At 34.4% G+C, this 14,510-nt stretch overlaps 1 protein-coding gene across 3 annotated transcripts; it reads left to right on the top strand.

Moving 5' to 3' along the window:
- Nucleotides 1-5,636: 5,636 nt before the first annotated feature.
- LOC121256281 (DNA-directed primase/polymerase protein) lies at nt 5,637-12,241 on the top strand. 3 transcript variants are annotated; one of them, XM_041157020.1, is made up of 14 exons: nt 5,637-5,803; nt 5,990-6,147; nt 7,051-7,211; nt 7,290-7,436; nt 7,535-7,586; nt 7,727-7,901; nt 8,271-8,353; nt 8,687-8,899; nt 9,306-9,425; nt 9,842-9,998; nt 10,594-10,701; nt 10,943-11,008; nt 11,096-11,358; nt 11,983-12,241. In XM_041157020.1, the coding sequence occupies exons 1-14, from the start codon at nt 5,749-5,751 to the stop codon at nt 12,064-12,066; spliced, it is 1,842 nt and encodes a 613-aa protein (XP_041012954.1). In that variant the 5' UTR covers nt 5,637-5,748; the 3' UTR covers nt 12,067-12,241. The 3 variants fall into 3 exon arrangements, with proteins under 3 accessions (XP_041012954.1, XP_041012955.1, XP_041012956.1); XM_041157021.1 differs by lacking the exon at nt 9,306-9,425; XM_041157022.1 differs by lacking the exon at nt 11,983-12,241 and having other exon boundaries at nt 11,083-11,224.
- The last annotated feature ends 2,269 nt before the right edge of the window (nt 12,242-14,510 follow it).

Here is a 14,510-nt window from a genome sequence, read left to right as displayed (position 1 = left end):
CGGACAGAATAATGATTATTCTGCAGACTAGTTTCAACAGATAATTTGCAAGAAAGAAGGCAAGAGAACAGCCCAAAAACACAAAAAAGGGCCTGTAATGTTCAATGCAAAATTATCAAAATTCAAGAATGGTTCCGTCAACCCACAAACCGGGCTGTAATAGCTGAAAATCGATCGTATTAGAATTTTACCAAAAATAGCAAAATCTCAATAATCATACCAAAATTAAATATGTAATACAAGAAATAATCTATCAAAAATCTTGTCCAAATCGAGTTCAGAATCACTTCCTAAATAGTAAATGAAATATTACTATAAAAGGTAAAAAAAAACTAAAAGTAGGAATTCAGAAGGGGAAAACAGTGAAATTTGGCCTAAAAAATGATGCACACCAAAGGTTGATAAGCGCCATGATGTGCGCGTCGAATAGAGCTTTCCGAATTGGGGTCATATGTGTGATTCTAATACCCGTAACCAAAATTATAGCCAAAATACCGAAAGGTGCCCAAAATTGCTACAATCAAGAAAAGATCAGAATCTCCTACTATCTTTGCACTGATCTGCTACCTCAAGGTATTTTAATGCAGTCAACGTGCAATCTGACAAGTCAACATCATCTTATTCGGATCCTCCTGCATCAATATCTTAACTCAAACTATTTCACTGTTATTCATAAATTTCTCATTTTATCTTATTCCTCAAACGAGAACTAAAGTTGTGTTTGGATGTTGAACTGAATTGAGTTGAGTTGAGTTGAGATGATAAAATATTGTTAGAATATTATTTTTTAATATTATTATTATTTTGAGATTTGAAAATTTTGAATTGTTTATTATAGTTTGTATTGAAATTTGAAAAAATTATAATAATGAATTGAGATGAGTTTGAGATTGAAACGTTCATAAAATGGGATTGCCCATATTTATTAATAATTTGTACTTACTGTTTTTAAACAAGTTTGGTTTTGGAATTTCTTATAACCACTTAAGTTTTTACTTGTAAAGGTATTATTTACCTATCCAAAAAGAGGTGGCAAATATATCCAAAAGGCTTACTTTTTTTTTTTTTTTTTTAAGTCTTTTTAAAGAAAGAGTGGTCATGATTCCATTATATAGGAAGTTTACATGATGACTCTATTGGCCGGACATCTGTATGCATTTTTACGGAAAATGTCTAAAAAAAGTAAAAATGGTTTGGAGGAAGACATCATGATTCATGGGTAATAGATAGAGCTGAGCTGATCTTGGACGGACGCTTCCAATTAATTAGCTCTTTATGATAATTGACTATATAATAATGGACGCAGGTGGAGCAGTAACTGTTTCTAAGTTTTGATGGTTATATTAATATCAAGGCGAGTGGAGCAGTTAAAACGGGAACATGCGCACTTAAGTAGCTGACAATAAAGCGGTGTCGTTTATTGCGCAGTTGAGCTCATGAATTAGCTCAAGGTACGTACGCACGTACACTTGGTGCTGCTTTCCAAATAATAATATAATATTGAATCATTGATGGATGGGTGGGTGAGGGCGGGGCGGTAGTTTAATTATTAATAAAATGGCATCATGAAATTTGCTGCATGAACTAGCTAGCGTTGCTACTTAATTAAATCCCGTATTATTATCTACCTAACATATCTACATATATATATATATACAACAAGACCTCAAACCCGCGTATTTGGTATAAAGCATCTGCCATCATCAGCTACCTCAAAATTAATATATCTTATTCTAATTAATTATATTATATAATGATCTTGATCTCCTAGCTAGCTAAAATATGTTAATTAAGTTTGTTGTTATTTTTCATTTAATATCTTAATTTACGTACAGCTTATATATATATATATATACACGTACTGATTGATCATCAAATTAAATGATCTAATTACACATGAAGTGTATATATTAGCATGCATGCATGCATTTAATTATAATGAATTTGGTTTGCGTTCGTACTCCACATGATGATCGATCATGAGACGTGCTTAGCGTACGTTGTTGCTAATTAACTTCCCATTATGATGTTCATCATGTAGTACGTACTGACCCCATCATGCCAGCTCGATCGCATGTGATTACTAACAATAAAAATGAATGTTTAATTCATGATTATTACAACTAGTCCGCATGTTACATTACTGCGTACAACTAGTCACAAATCTATCAGTTGCCAATTAATTAATTAAGATAATTAGAATCCGTATCCGGATTATATATAAAATCATACGATGGTCTAAAAGAAAACTAAAATTAAGCTGCATCTGGATATATATTGGAAGAGGTTTAGTCATCTACAGGGCTTGCCAGGTTCTATCGCGGGCCTTAGCTACGACTCAACCCAATAACTCAATCAATCAAAGGGCCTAGCCCATTTGAAGCTTGTAAGGGTAACACCAAAAGAATAATCGTATGAGGATGTTGGGAAAGAGGAGCAATCCGTTTATTCCGAGTAAGCTAAGTCCCAATATTCTAAAATTTGAATTTCAAATAACAGATGAGATAGTTATAACATTGCAACAGAAACATTGTGGGCTCTATTTATATCACTTAAGTATATAAGGGTAACACCAAAAGAATAATCGTATGAGGACATTGAGAAAGAGGAGCCATCGGTTTATTCGAAGTAAGCTAAGTCCCAATATCCTAAGACTTGAGTTTCAAGTAACAGATGAGATAGTTATAACATATCAACAGAAACATCGTGGATCATATTTATACTACCCATGTATGACAACGAAATCTATCTGATTCATTGGGCTAAACAGAAATCTCCATTATTCTCATTGACTTAGGCATCGAAAGCGTTCTCTCGAACCACCAAACTATACTCTTCTTTGGTTGCAAAAGATCGTGTGAGAGAAGTTGCGAAACACGTTCAAAACATATATATATATATATATATTTATCACTCCTATAACTAATATATCGTATATGCAGTATGATTCCACTTGTTGCATGCATGGGGTTTTACTTAATTATCATTTGAAGGTATACCTTATATTATTATTATTATTATTATTATTGAGTTTGGTTCTTCTCCATGGTTCCCACCCGCGTTTTTTCCTTTTTGGTAAAAAATGATCAGTTTATAAAAAATGATTCAAGAAATTTAAGTTGTGACAAATATTTTAGAATATAGGCTCATGATATATATGTAACTTGTATTTTGCTTTTTTTTTTTTTTTTTTTTTATTTTTTTTTAATAACAAGGAAACTGTTTTATTCATCATCAAAGCAATTACATTCATCATTAGGAAAAGAATCCCACCAAATTATCAAATCCTCTAAATTCCATGCAAATCTTGCCAAATTATGGGCTGCTTCATTAGCCTTACACCCTTTATGTTGGACAGTACACTTAGGAAGTAGTTGCATCAGGTTCTTGATCTCATCAGCCAGATTTTCCCATAGGGCCAATTTGCAGGCCAACTTGAATATTCTTCATCAATTGGATATTTATGAAAAAGCCTTTAGACAGAAAGTAAATCGAGATAAGACCTTCAAGGTGTTTAGCAAGATGTTCCTACCAATCAACAAGCAGAGATAATGCAATTTTTGGGGAGTCCAACACTACCAACAATATGATAAGTACTTGAGACTTTCACCTATGATTGGTAGAGGGGAAATACCATGCATTTTCTGAACTGAAAAACAAAGTATGAAATAAACTCTAAGGTTGGAAGGATAAGCGGTTATCTCAAGCGGGTAAGGAAATTCTTATTAAGGCAGTGACACTTTCTATCCCAACTTACACAATGAGCTGTTTTAAACTTCCTGCTTCATTATGTTCTAAGTTGGAAAGCATGATGACTAAATTTTGGTAGGGTTAAAAGAAGGAAGAGAATAAGATAAGGTGGGTGAGTTGGAAAAATATGTGTGAATCTAAATCAAATGGAGAGATGGGTTTTCAAAACTTACAGATTTTCAACTTGGTTCTCTTAGCAAAGCAAGGATGATAGATTTTAAACGATGAGACTACATTGCTATACAAAATTTTTAAGGCTAGGTATTTCCCAAATACTAGTTTCAGTGATTCTACATTAGGTGTAGCACCTTCTTATGCTTGGAGAGGCATATAAGAGGCTAAGAATAGTTTGTTGCAAGGGTGCAGATGAAGAGTGGGGGATGGGAAATCAATCAATATTTGGACAGATTTTTGGCTGCCAAATCATAAACTGATGCCAGCTCTAGCTATTGTAACTACAACACAGATGAATTCAACAGGGGCAACTCTGATTGATGAAAATATAAAATGGTGAGATATTGAGAAAGTTAAAAGAATCTTACCACCTAGAGAGGCAGCTAAGGTGCTCAATATGATGTTGACTTTAGAGAGTAGACCAGATAGTCTTGTATGGGAACATGAAAAGAGTGAGACTTTTAGTGTGAATAGTGCATATCATTTTTTTCAATCCCTTGGCCATGTTAGGCAGAATGGTGAGGCTTCAAATGCTGAGGAGCAGATGAAGGTATGAAAGAAAATATAGAAGATGAATGTACCAAATAGAGTAAAAGTGTTTGCTTGGAGGGTGTGTAAAAATGGACTCCCAACACTTCATAATTTAAGGAACAGAAAGGTACTCGAGGATGCAAAGTGTCAATGGTGTAATGAGAAGGAGGAGGATATGAACTTGTATTTTACTCAAGTCATGATCATCACATGGTTAATTGGAATTTGTAAGTAACCAAAGAAGGCTCGATATTCATGGAGATCGACGCTGCGTGTTGTCAATACATTACCTGTCATTATACATGTTCATGGAGCTGCTTGTATTAAGTGATCTGCAGTGTGCTTAATTAGGTAAATGTGCATTGTAATTGCTTGTAATTTCATACATGCTCCCAAGTTTTAAGGGGATTATGTTTGTATATCCTCAGTTGCTCTGTATACTTGGAATTAATATAAAATATTCATTCTGAGCTTCATGGATCAACAGTACGGTACCGCCTAATCCATCAAAAGATAATTTACGTGATTGCAAATTACAACTAATAAGTATCAACTAATATAAACTTTATAATATATTAAAACAATTTCCCTCACTGAGGAGCAATAAAAGATTTCAAGGAACTAATAATTAAGAGGAATGTCACGAATCAGGAAAATTATTAAAGATTAGTGTTATTTAAAAGCTTTTGCACCACATATCATTTATATGACATAATTTGATTTGTAAGATTCAAATTTTAAAAAAGAAGTGTTACAACGAGATTCTGTAAAAGTAAACTTACAAATTAATATTTTTTCATATGATACGTTAGATTTACTTTACAATAAAATTAATTTTATAATTTAATATATCACATCAAATCAGACCATTTTATAAATTTATTTTTATAAAATTTTTTACGAGTCTTAGGCTGTGTTTAGATGTTAAACTGAGTTGAGTTGAGATGATAAAATATTGTTAGAATATTACTTTTTAATATTATTATTATTTTAAAATTTGAAAATTTTAAATTTTTTATTATATTTTATCTTAAAATTTAAAAAAATTATAATAATGAGTTGTGATGTGTTTGGTTATCAAATCTACCCTTAAAATTATTAGCCATGCCCTCTCTGAGGATCGGAATGCCAATCGGCCCACAGGACATTGGGCCGTGAATAAATTCTCTTTTATCAAATCGACTCCATTTCTCATTTCAAAAATAAAATTCCCGTTTTCACCGAAGAAAATCCCTCTTTTGGGAAAAAGAAAAGAAAAGAAAAGGTCGGGACAAAATCAGATCAGCCAACACCATGGAAGACGTCGATCGATTGTTTGAGTCCTTCAAGTGCGGATTCTCTCCTCCCCGTAAGCTCTCAATTCTTGCCCATCCCCCCTTGTTTCTTGCGTTCTGAGAAAACGTAGGAAAACCGAAGCAAAATCTTGTTTAGCCCTTTGCTTGGCTGGATTTTTTATATTTAAAATCATAATTTCTTCACATTTCACAAAGTTGGTGTATATTATTCTGATAAACTTTATCTCGTCCATTTTCAGAATCTGCATTTAGAGAAAGAAAAAGAAGAAAAAGCAAATTGAAGCATGGAAGTTCAAACCACGAGGTCTCTACGCCTTCACCTTCTGGAATTCTATCTCCGGGATCGGCTGGAAAAATACACGAAATACCTACACATCTACAGCTCTCCATTGAGAAAGTATACATTCTGCATTGTTTTTATCTCGTTCTTTATTATTCTCAGTCTTATTATTAGATTTTATAATTATCACTAGTGTTTTTATTAGTATGACTATCTGTTGTTGTTGTTAGTATGGGTAATAGTTAAGAAAAAATTTCAGTTACCTTTCTTAATGCAACAATTTCTTTTAAGTTACGGACTCTGTGTTAATGTTGAACGTTGAAAGAGTTGGGTTTGTGAGCCTGGTTTATTGTTGTGGTGGCCCGACTTGATGACCAGTCACGACAATAATTCGTTACGGTTTTTTGAGTGGATTTTCAATGAGGCTTGTGCCATGTTCGCTTTAGCTTGGGCTGATACCCCAGAAAAATTTTTGGCACAGTTTTTTACTCAGTCCAGACAGAAAGTCCGCTCGAGTCTCACTCGATAGTGGGCTTGTGCGAAGCCCAGCCAAAGAGTTCGCTCGACTCGGCGCTCGAGCGGAAACCAGACAGAGAGTTCGCTTGATGCACTCTCGACACTTTGCTAAAGTGAATATTATAGAAAAATAAAAATTAGGGCTTCCGCTGTGTAACTTTATAAATAGGCTTATTATGAACAATATGACCGTGATGAACTGTAATATTTTGTCCCAAAGTTTCTTATCAAAAAAAAAAAAATATTTTGCCCCAAAGTATATTTTGAGATTCCTCGACATAATAAAATCCTTTGTAGCTCCGTGGACGTAAACACGTTGCTGAACCACATAAATTTGTGTCGTGATTGATTGTTTGATTATTCTTGTTTACTTTTGCTTGATTGTCATCGTTTTTCACAATAGAAAGTGCTGCCCTTTCTTTTGTACTCTTTGGTTGAGAACCTGTTTGCTGATGTTTGTTCCATTGCTTGTGATCACTAAATCACATTTTGTTATCGTTTCAGTCTGATTCACCATCAGTTAAAACAAACAGAAAGAAGCAGTTCTCTCCGATCGTATTCTATGGGTCTCCACATGGTGTTCCTCCAAAGAGACCATCCAGCTTGTTGCAATTGTTACATCTAATACGTGTCGATCTCACTGAACAGAATAAATTTAGCTTGAGGTACTCGTGTGATCCTAGTGGTTTCTTTGCACTGTAAATTTTATACTATGACTTGAATAAGGTTCTTTGCTTATTTAGGAAGGAAATATGGGCTACATTTCCAAGGCAGGATGAAGCAATAAAGTTTGCCAAAGGGCATGAGCATGTTCGCGTTTTTAGTTATCAAGACCACTTTAACGGTCAAAGAAGGTTCCTTGTCTCAACGTACAAATATTTTTGGCAAAGGTTGTCATTGCTATGTTTTTTTCCCCATAATAATCTACCTAGCAACTATTTGGGGTTCTTTCCTTCTTGGTGTTTACTGCCGTTCTTATAAATTTCAGGTACAAAAACATGGATTCCAAATTTCGGCATCATTATGAAGTGATTCAAGAGGTAACAACCTCTTGATATTTGTTTATTGAATTCATACCTAAAGAAACAGGCATGCACATGTACTCATGGTAGGAAACAGTGTGAGACTCTTGAGTACATCTGCCATGATGTCTTACAGTTAGAAATTATTCTGCTTCCAGGGATTACCGTGCCACCTTTACTTCGATTTGGAGTTCAATAGGAGAGTGAACATAGACAATAATGGAGATGAAATGATTGATCTCTTGTTGTCAATCATTTTCAAAGCCTTCCATGAAAAATACTCCATTCAAGGAAACCTGGACTGGATAGTTGAGCTTGATTCCTCCACTGAGGGTAAGTTTTCTTGAACATGTGTGCTACAGTCCCTAATTATCCATGTGATGTCCTCCATTTATGTTTATAGTGAAATTTGGTGAGCAACTGTATAATATATTGCTTTGTATGATGAATTGTAGCGGGCTATTGTCAAATTTGAATTGTGCTCATGCTGAACTAAAATGCAACTTGGTGCCATGTTCTGATATGTTCTTCCGTTTGATTGGATACGACGATAACTAAATTTTTTGGTCTAATTGGAATCATGTTAACCATGAAAAACATTGTAACCGGTGGATTCTGAATAATGCTTAATGTTCAACAAGTTGAAACTCGCCACTGTATTTAATATATTTATTACTATGACCCAGTGGTTCTTGTATGCAGAAAAGTTTTCTCGTCACTTAATCATCCGCATACCAAAGGCTGCTTTCAAGGACAACTCACATGCAGGTGCATTTGTTGCTGAGGTATGCTTTAGTGCGAAAGCAAACTTTTTTTTTTTTTTTTTACTTTACTTTGCTTTAGTTTGTATCTAGGAGTATTCTCATGTATACTCCCTGTGTACTTGGGCTATGCCTATTTATTTGGAATAAAATCTCTTATTACCTATAAAAAAATAATAATAATAGCAGTTGTTGGAGATGAATTATAGTTAACGTACAACTTAGTTGCATAGTTTTACCATGCAGTCTCCTTTTGTGAGCCTGCTAGAATGGAATCTGCTCGAATTACTAGAATGTTTTGTTATTTTCTTTTGTAGAATTATCAACTGTTGTCACTATATGATGACATATTATCAGATATGCTCTCGGATTCTAATTGAGAGGCAAAGTGATGGAAGACTTGATAAGCTGTTTGTGAAAAAAGACTCAAGCTCCACTAAATCCTCAAGCCAACTTTTTGTGGACACTGCTGTTTATTCTAGAAATCGTTGCTTTCGTTTAGCTCTATCTTCAAAGGCCGGGAAGAATTCTGTGCTTTTACCTACAGGGCGGTTCCAATGTAAGGACATGGTATGGAACTCTTCTTCCCCTAGAGTACTATTCTGTAATAGAATTTCAAACTAAGGAATGTGTTTTATAATTACATAAACCAATGCCAGGACCTATTCAGATGCTCCTCTTATTAGCAATAGTGCTCCTTGTATAGCTCTAAGAAAAGCTTGTCACTGTACATGTGAGTGGCGTCTAGTTTTATTCCCCCTTAAATACCAAGCTGAATATGGTGGCCCGTTTGTAAATTTCATTGCCTAGGAAGAGTTTGTATGAGCACGTGATGTGTGGGATCACAGCACACTAACAAAATCAAGTTCGTTATGTTCAAGTCAACATCTTAAAGGCATTAATCTCTGTTGGTTTTCTGGAATCATTATTCATTGCAGTTAACATGTGATAATTTATCTTTAATGTTGTTAAATAGCTGTGTGAGGAAGACATGTTCATGGCATCCTTGATCTGCAATATGGATATCGATTGCGAGAAGCTTCTAGTCTGCAAAATGGAGTTAGATTGTGTGAAGACCCTACACTTTGGTACAGAGGTAGTTTTGGGCTCTGATTTTTTTATGCCATCAAACTACATCGTGGGATATTAGAAATGTTCCATGATGCCTTCCAAAACGTTTTCATAGGTCATGGATATGTGGGAGAAATCTTAGGCCCCGTTTGGATCTCATCTCATCAATTCAACTTTTCCAAATTCCCACACAAAATATAATAAACAATTCAACTTTTTCAAATCCCAAAACAATAATAATATTAAAAAATAATATTCTAACAATATTATTTCAACTTTCAACTTTTATCTTAAACTATCTCATCTTATCTCACTATCCAAACTGCACCTTAGTCTTCTGCTAAGTTGTGGGAGAAACCATTTTTTGTATGTACAATAGGGGCTTCTATGTCTAGTGTTGAAATTTGATCTATTCAACAATTGAATATCTTTCTCATGCAGGTAAATCATAATTTTGCAACGAATTGTGTTGCCTCGCAAGAATTTCCATTGAGTACCTGCACAAGTGATCTTACAACAACATACTTCCTGGGAAAGTCGCCATTTCCGGCACTGGACAAATTTGTTGAATCCATTGCCTCCATTGGCAATGTATCAGGTATTACCAGCGTTCAATTTTATGCTTAGACCAATGCAAAAGAGCTTTATTTTTATTCATTTTTTATTGTATCGTTCTGAGTATTATTTCCTTGCCCTAGGCCTGAGCTGCAATAGGAACTTTACATCTGGCTGTGATATCATTTAATATGATGTACCTGTAGATATTAATTTGCTTGAGATTTCTTTTCTGGTCTCAACTCTCTCCAAATTCACCCTTTTAACTAAAAAATTGAGTTTAATATATATATATATATATATATATATATATATATGGGCTAACTCCTAAAGCCCTTCAAGTTATGTATTATACTTTTAGTTGTATTATTATATCAGCATCATTGAAGGAATGAGACTATTAAAAAAAGGAAAAAGAAAAAAAAATATTGGTTCAGCTTTTAGAAGCTCTTTTGGTTGGTTGAAAAGTTTTAAAATTTTGTTAGTGCCAAGGTAAACAAAATAAATATATGAACTTAAAATTTCACCTTTTTCCGATTTTTTTCTCTATGATCCAGTGAGAAATGATATAGGTGCAGAGTGCTGTTTTTTCATTTTTCTAATCTCCTTGTTCATATATATTTTTTATGTAATTCTAGGAAAAATCCGAAGCTGGTATTGGTTTTCAGAATATGGACTGATGGTCTACAGCATGTCTAGAAATAGATACTGTGAACGAATTGGTCGACAGCATAAAAGCAATCATGGTAAATATATTCACCCATGTATCTGCTAACTTCAAATTCTCCTACTGTTTATACTTTATTCACAATAAGTTTGGGTATATATATGATTTTGTTTGAAGCCACATCTTGATCCACATGGATCAAACCCCATAGAAGCTCTTCTTCTTGGTGATCCATATCATCCAATTGCCTGAATACTTCATTTCTTATAGCTTATGCTTAAGGCTAGAGGCTAATGTGCATCAATATTTTGTTGGTTCAGTGATGTACGTTGTTGACATGAGAAGGGCTGTATATTATCAGAAATGTCATGATCCTGACTGCAGAGGTGCATAAGAATAACCTTTTAGAACTTGGCAAGTTTAAAATCCTCACAATTTCGACTGAACACATTCAACAAAGCTTACTGATGCAGGTTACCGGTCTCCTCTGCGATCGATCCCAGATGACATCACTCCTGATCCTTCATTGTTCTTTGATTCTAATCATGCAGTGAATCATGGTGGCTCAGCATTTAATAACCCTGACCATCATTTTGTTGATAATGAAGAGAAAAGTGTTTTGCTTCACAATGATGAAAACTTTATAGACAGCTGCATCAAAGATTCTTGGTGGCTTGAAGCCTCTAGAGTTGCGGAGGATATCGAAAATAAGAAAAATACTGAACTCAGCAACATGGTTAGTATATCGATGATGCTTGAAATAGAATGTCTGTTTTTACTTTTGGGTTGCTGTAGGTAAAGAACCCCTTACCCCACCCAAAGCTATGCCTGTACCGTGTGCTACAAATACTTTTATAACTGGATATAGAAACGACATGGTATCTTTAAGCAGTTGTTTAACTGATAGGCTAGTAAGTCTTGATGAGATTGCAGCTAGTCGGCCACTTCAATTCATTTAGTTGGCTTCTTTGAATTGGTAAAATGTGCGTCTGATCTGAAGTAGTCTGCCCTTAACCCATACATGATTGTCTATTAAGATGCTTTCCTTTCCGTTTCAGTCAGTGAGATAAAACTACATTTAGCATGAGCTAACCAAAATAACAATAATAACAACAGCAAAAATAAATTAGTAATAACACTAACAATAATAAGAAAGTTAATAGTGTTCTTGTTGTTAAGAGTTCAAGAATAGGACTCCCGCCCTCCCATTCCCTCCCTGCTCTGGAGAAAACCCAGGAACCTCATTTTTCAAACTTCAGTGAATAGTGAGTTGAGCTTCTTTACATATAAGATATATGTATGTGCATGTTTCCAGCTCCAATTTTCTTGTAACCTTATTGATGTTGAATTTTACGAGCAGGAGACTATTGATGATGAAGATGATGAGTGGTGGATGGCTGTAGAAAGGACTGCATCCCAGGCTGAATTAAACCTCTTCAACTAAAATGGGGTTGGAGCAATTGATTGATGTGTAATTTTAGATACAGTTATAAGTTGTGCAAGCATCCCGCATTCTTTTTGAGAAAGAGTGGGGTATATTATTAAAAAAATTAAATTATCTATGAAAAATGCTGGATACAAGCGGCATGCGTAATCGCTGCGCAAACGGTATCCAAGTGGAAAATGAAACGGTTCGTTTTGGACTTGGATGGCTCCCATTCTCCCTTCCTCTGAATCTAGAGCTCCCAGTCTCCCTCCCTCGTCTTCCCCATTCTCCCCCATCTTTCTTTGAACCTGTTCTCCCCCTGCGAATCGTTCCCTCCCCGAGCTCCCTTCGAAGACCAGCTCCCTCCCTCAAACTTTCCCTTCCTCACTCTCCCTTAATTACATGCCCTTTCACAGCTACTGCAAGAAAGCAGTTGAAGAACAATACGAATGAACATGAGCATAATAGTAGAATGGTGGAATGGGTCTGCAACAAGGAGCCATAATTTCAGTAGAATGGTGAAATGGGTCTGAAAAGCTAGAAAGCAGCAATGTAAAAAGCAAGAAGAAGAAGAAGAAGAAGAAGAAGAGGGAGAAGATACAGGGAGACTTCACACGTAGTTGTTGCCTTGTTGGGTTCAAACCTGGAAAACTTTCAACTTCCTTGACCAATGCATGATGGGTACGGGATGGCCTGGAATTTCTTCTTAGGTTCTTCTTCTTCCACGAACTTTGAATTTTGAAGCTGAACATCGATCGGGGTTTTGTGTATTTCGTCTGGTTGAAGGACAAGTCAAAATCCATGCAAAATCTCTTTTCTCAGATTTCTCTTTTTCGCATTTTTCTTCGTTTTTTATTTATTTATTTTTTAAATGTAATGGCTGACGTGGCATAGCCGATTGCAAACTGTTTGCGCGGCCCCGACTGCACCTAGAAGAACTGTTTTTCTATGTGGATTTCATATTTACTCACTTTCTTTGAAAAGATATTTGCATAATCCATAATTGTAAATATTATTTCTCTTTTGGTTGATAAATGTTACTATGGCCTTGATGGAAAATACAATATGCGTGTTTTTTCCTCTGAAGCAATAGTTTTGGTGACTTGTGGGGATTGCCTGGCAATTTGAACTGCCGTCAATGTTGGGGCTCTATGATGCTGGACACAAACACCTACTAACGTGGCAGCTGCATGTGATTGTTTTCTAGAAGATCTTGTGTGGAAGTGGTGGAAAGTTGTGATCTCCAGCCAAGCACTAACAGGATCAACTCAATCATTCCATTATGAGCACAATTTTCAACTGCTAAATTATCGTGTCAACAAATTTTTCTTATTTCTTTTCTGTTTTTTCGATTGTTTCCTTTTCATGATCAATAATTTTCCTATTGTGATAAGGGGATTTGGTAATAAGAGAAATGTGTGGTAATAACCACAAACTAGATCGCTACGCCAATCTAGTTTGTGGTGATCTTGCAAGAAGCGGTCGGTCAGTCCAGATCATTTGAGTGTTAGTTGCACTTAGAACAATCAGATTGTTAGAGAGGGGAAAACACAAATGTAATCCATATATGAATTTCTATGATAAATTGGTCTTGTGAAAATATTCCCGTTTCTTTCAAGTATAAATTAAATGGATGGGGTTTAGTGGGTTCTTTGAAGTGCTTTGAAGGCATTCCACGAAAATCGGGTTGTGTGGTTTGTAATGATTCTACTTTGGGTATGATAATTTTTTTATTTTCAGCAAAAGGAGAAATATCTCCTTGCTATGGTTATGTAATTACTAAACGAGATACTATTCTTATATATTTAAAAGTATTATATTTAAATTTATAATGAAAACATCTTAAATATTTAAAAAGGTTATAAGAAAATTATATTCATAATACTATGCATGTGGACAAGTTAAATTCACTCAAATAATAAATGTATTGTTCATGAATATAAAATATAATTAGGTAAGTTTGAATGGCAATGGTGTTTTTATAAAAATTGGTTGTGTTTAGATGTTAAATTAAATTGAGTTAAGATGATAAAATATTGTTATAATATTATTTTTTAATATTTTCATTATTTTAAAATTTGAAAAAGTTGAATTATTTATTATATTTTGTGTTTAAAATTTAAAAAAATTATAATAATGAATTGAAGTGAGATATGTTTATGAACTGAACGAAGCCTTGAATAAGTTTAGACTCGTTTGCACTTTATTCTACGAGCCTCTTTCATATTTTTATTTTATTTTTTGAGTTAATTAAAAGTAACATTGTCAAATGAGTAATGCTAGAGAGAAGTTAATGTAGCAGTATATACTTTACACTCACTACATGACTGCTTTTAATTTTTTAATTTTTTATTTTAAACTTAAAAAATATGTGATCAAGATGATACCACATCATATATACAAAATAATTACTCCCAATAATAACTTCTATCTACATTTCCACTTGTCGAATATAATCCAAG

Source organism: Juglans microcarpa x Juglans regia, chromosome 3D (assembly GCF_004785595.1).
Source record: "Juglans microcarpa x Juglans regia isolate MS1-56 chromosome 3D, Jm3101_v1.0, whole genome shotgun sequence".
Classification (NCBI taxonomy): Eukaryota; Viridiplantae; Streptophyta; class Magnoliopsida; order Fagales; family Juglandaceae; genus Juglans; species Juglans microcarpa x Juglans regia.
The sequence above is the reverse complement of the archived record's forward strand: the minus strand, read 5'-3'. Positions and strand labels throughout refer to the sequence as shown.

Excerpts from the sequence above, each read along its gene's own strand:
- LOC121256281 (XM_041157020.1), top strand. The coding sequence starts at position 5,749 with ATGGAAGACGTCGATCGATTGTTTGAGTCCTTCAAGTGCGGATTCTCT. Across the intron at positions 7,587-7,726 it reads ATTATGAAGTGATTCAAGAG|GGATTACCGTGCCACCTTTA; the intron begins GTAACAACCTCT and ends TTCTGCTTCCAG. Across the intron at positions 8,900-9,305 it reads GGTTCCAATGTAAGGACATG|CTGTGTGAGGAAGACATGTT; the intron begins GTATGGAACTCT and ends GTTGTTAAATAG.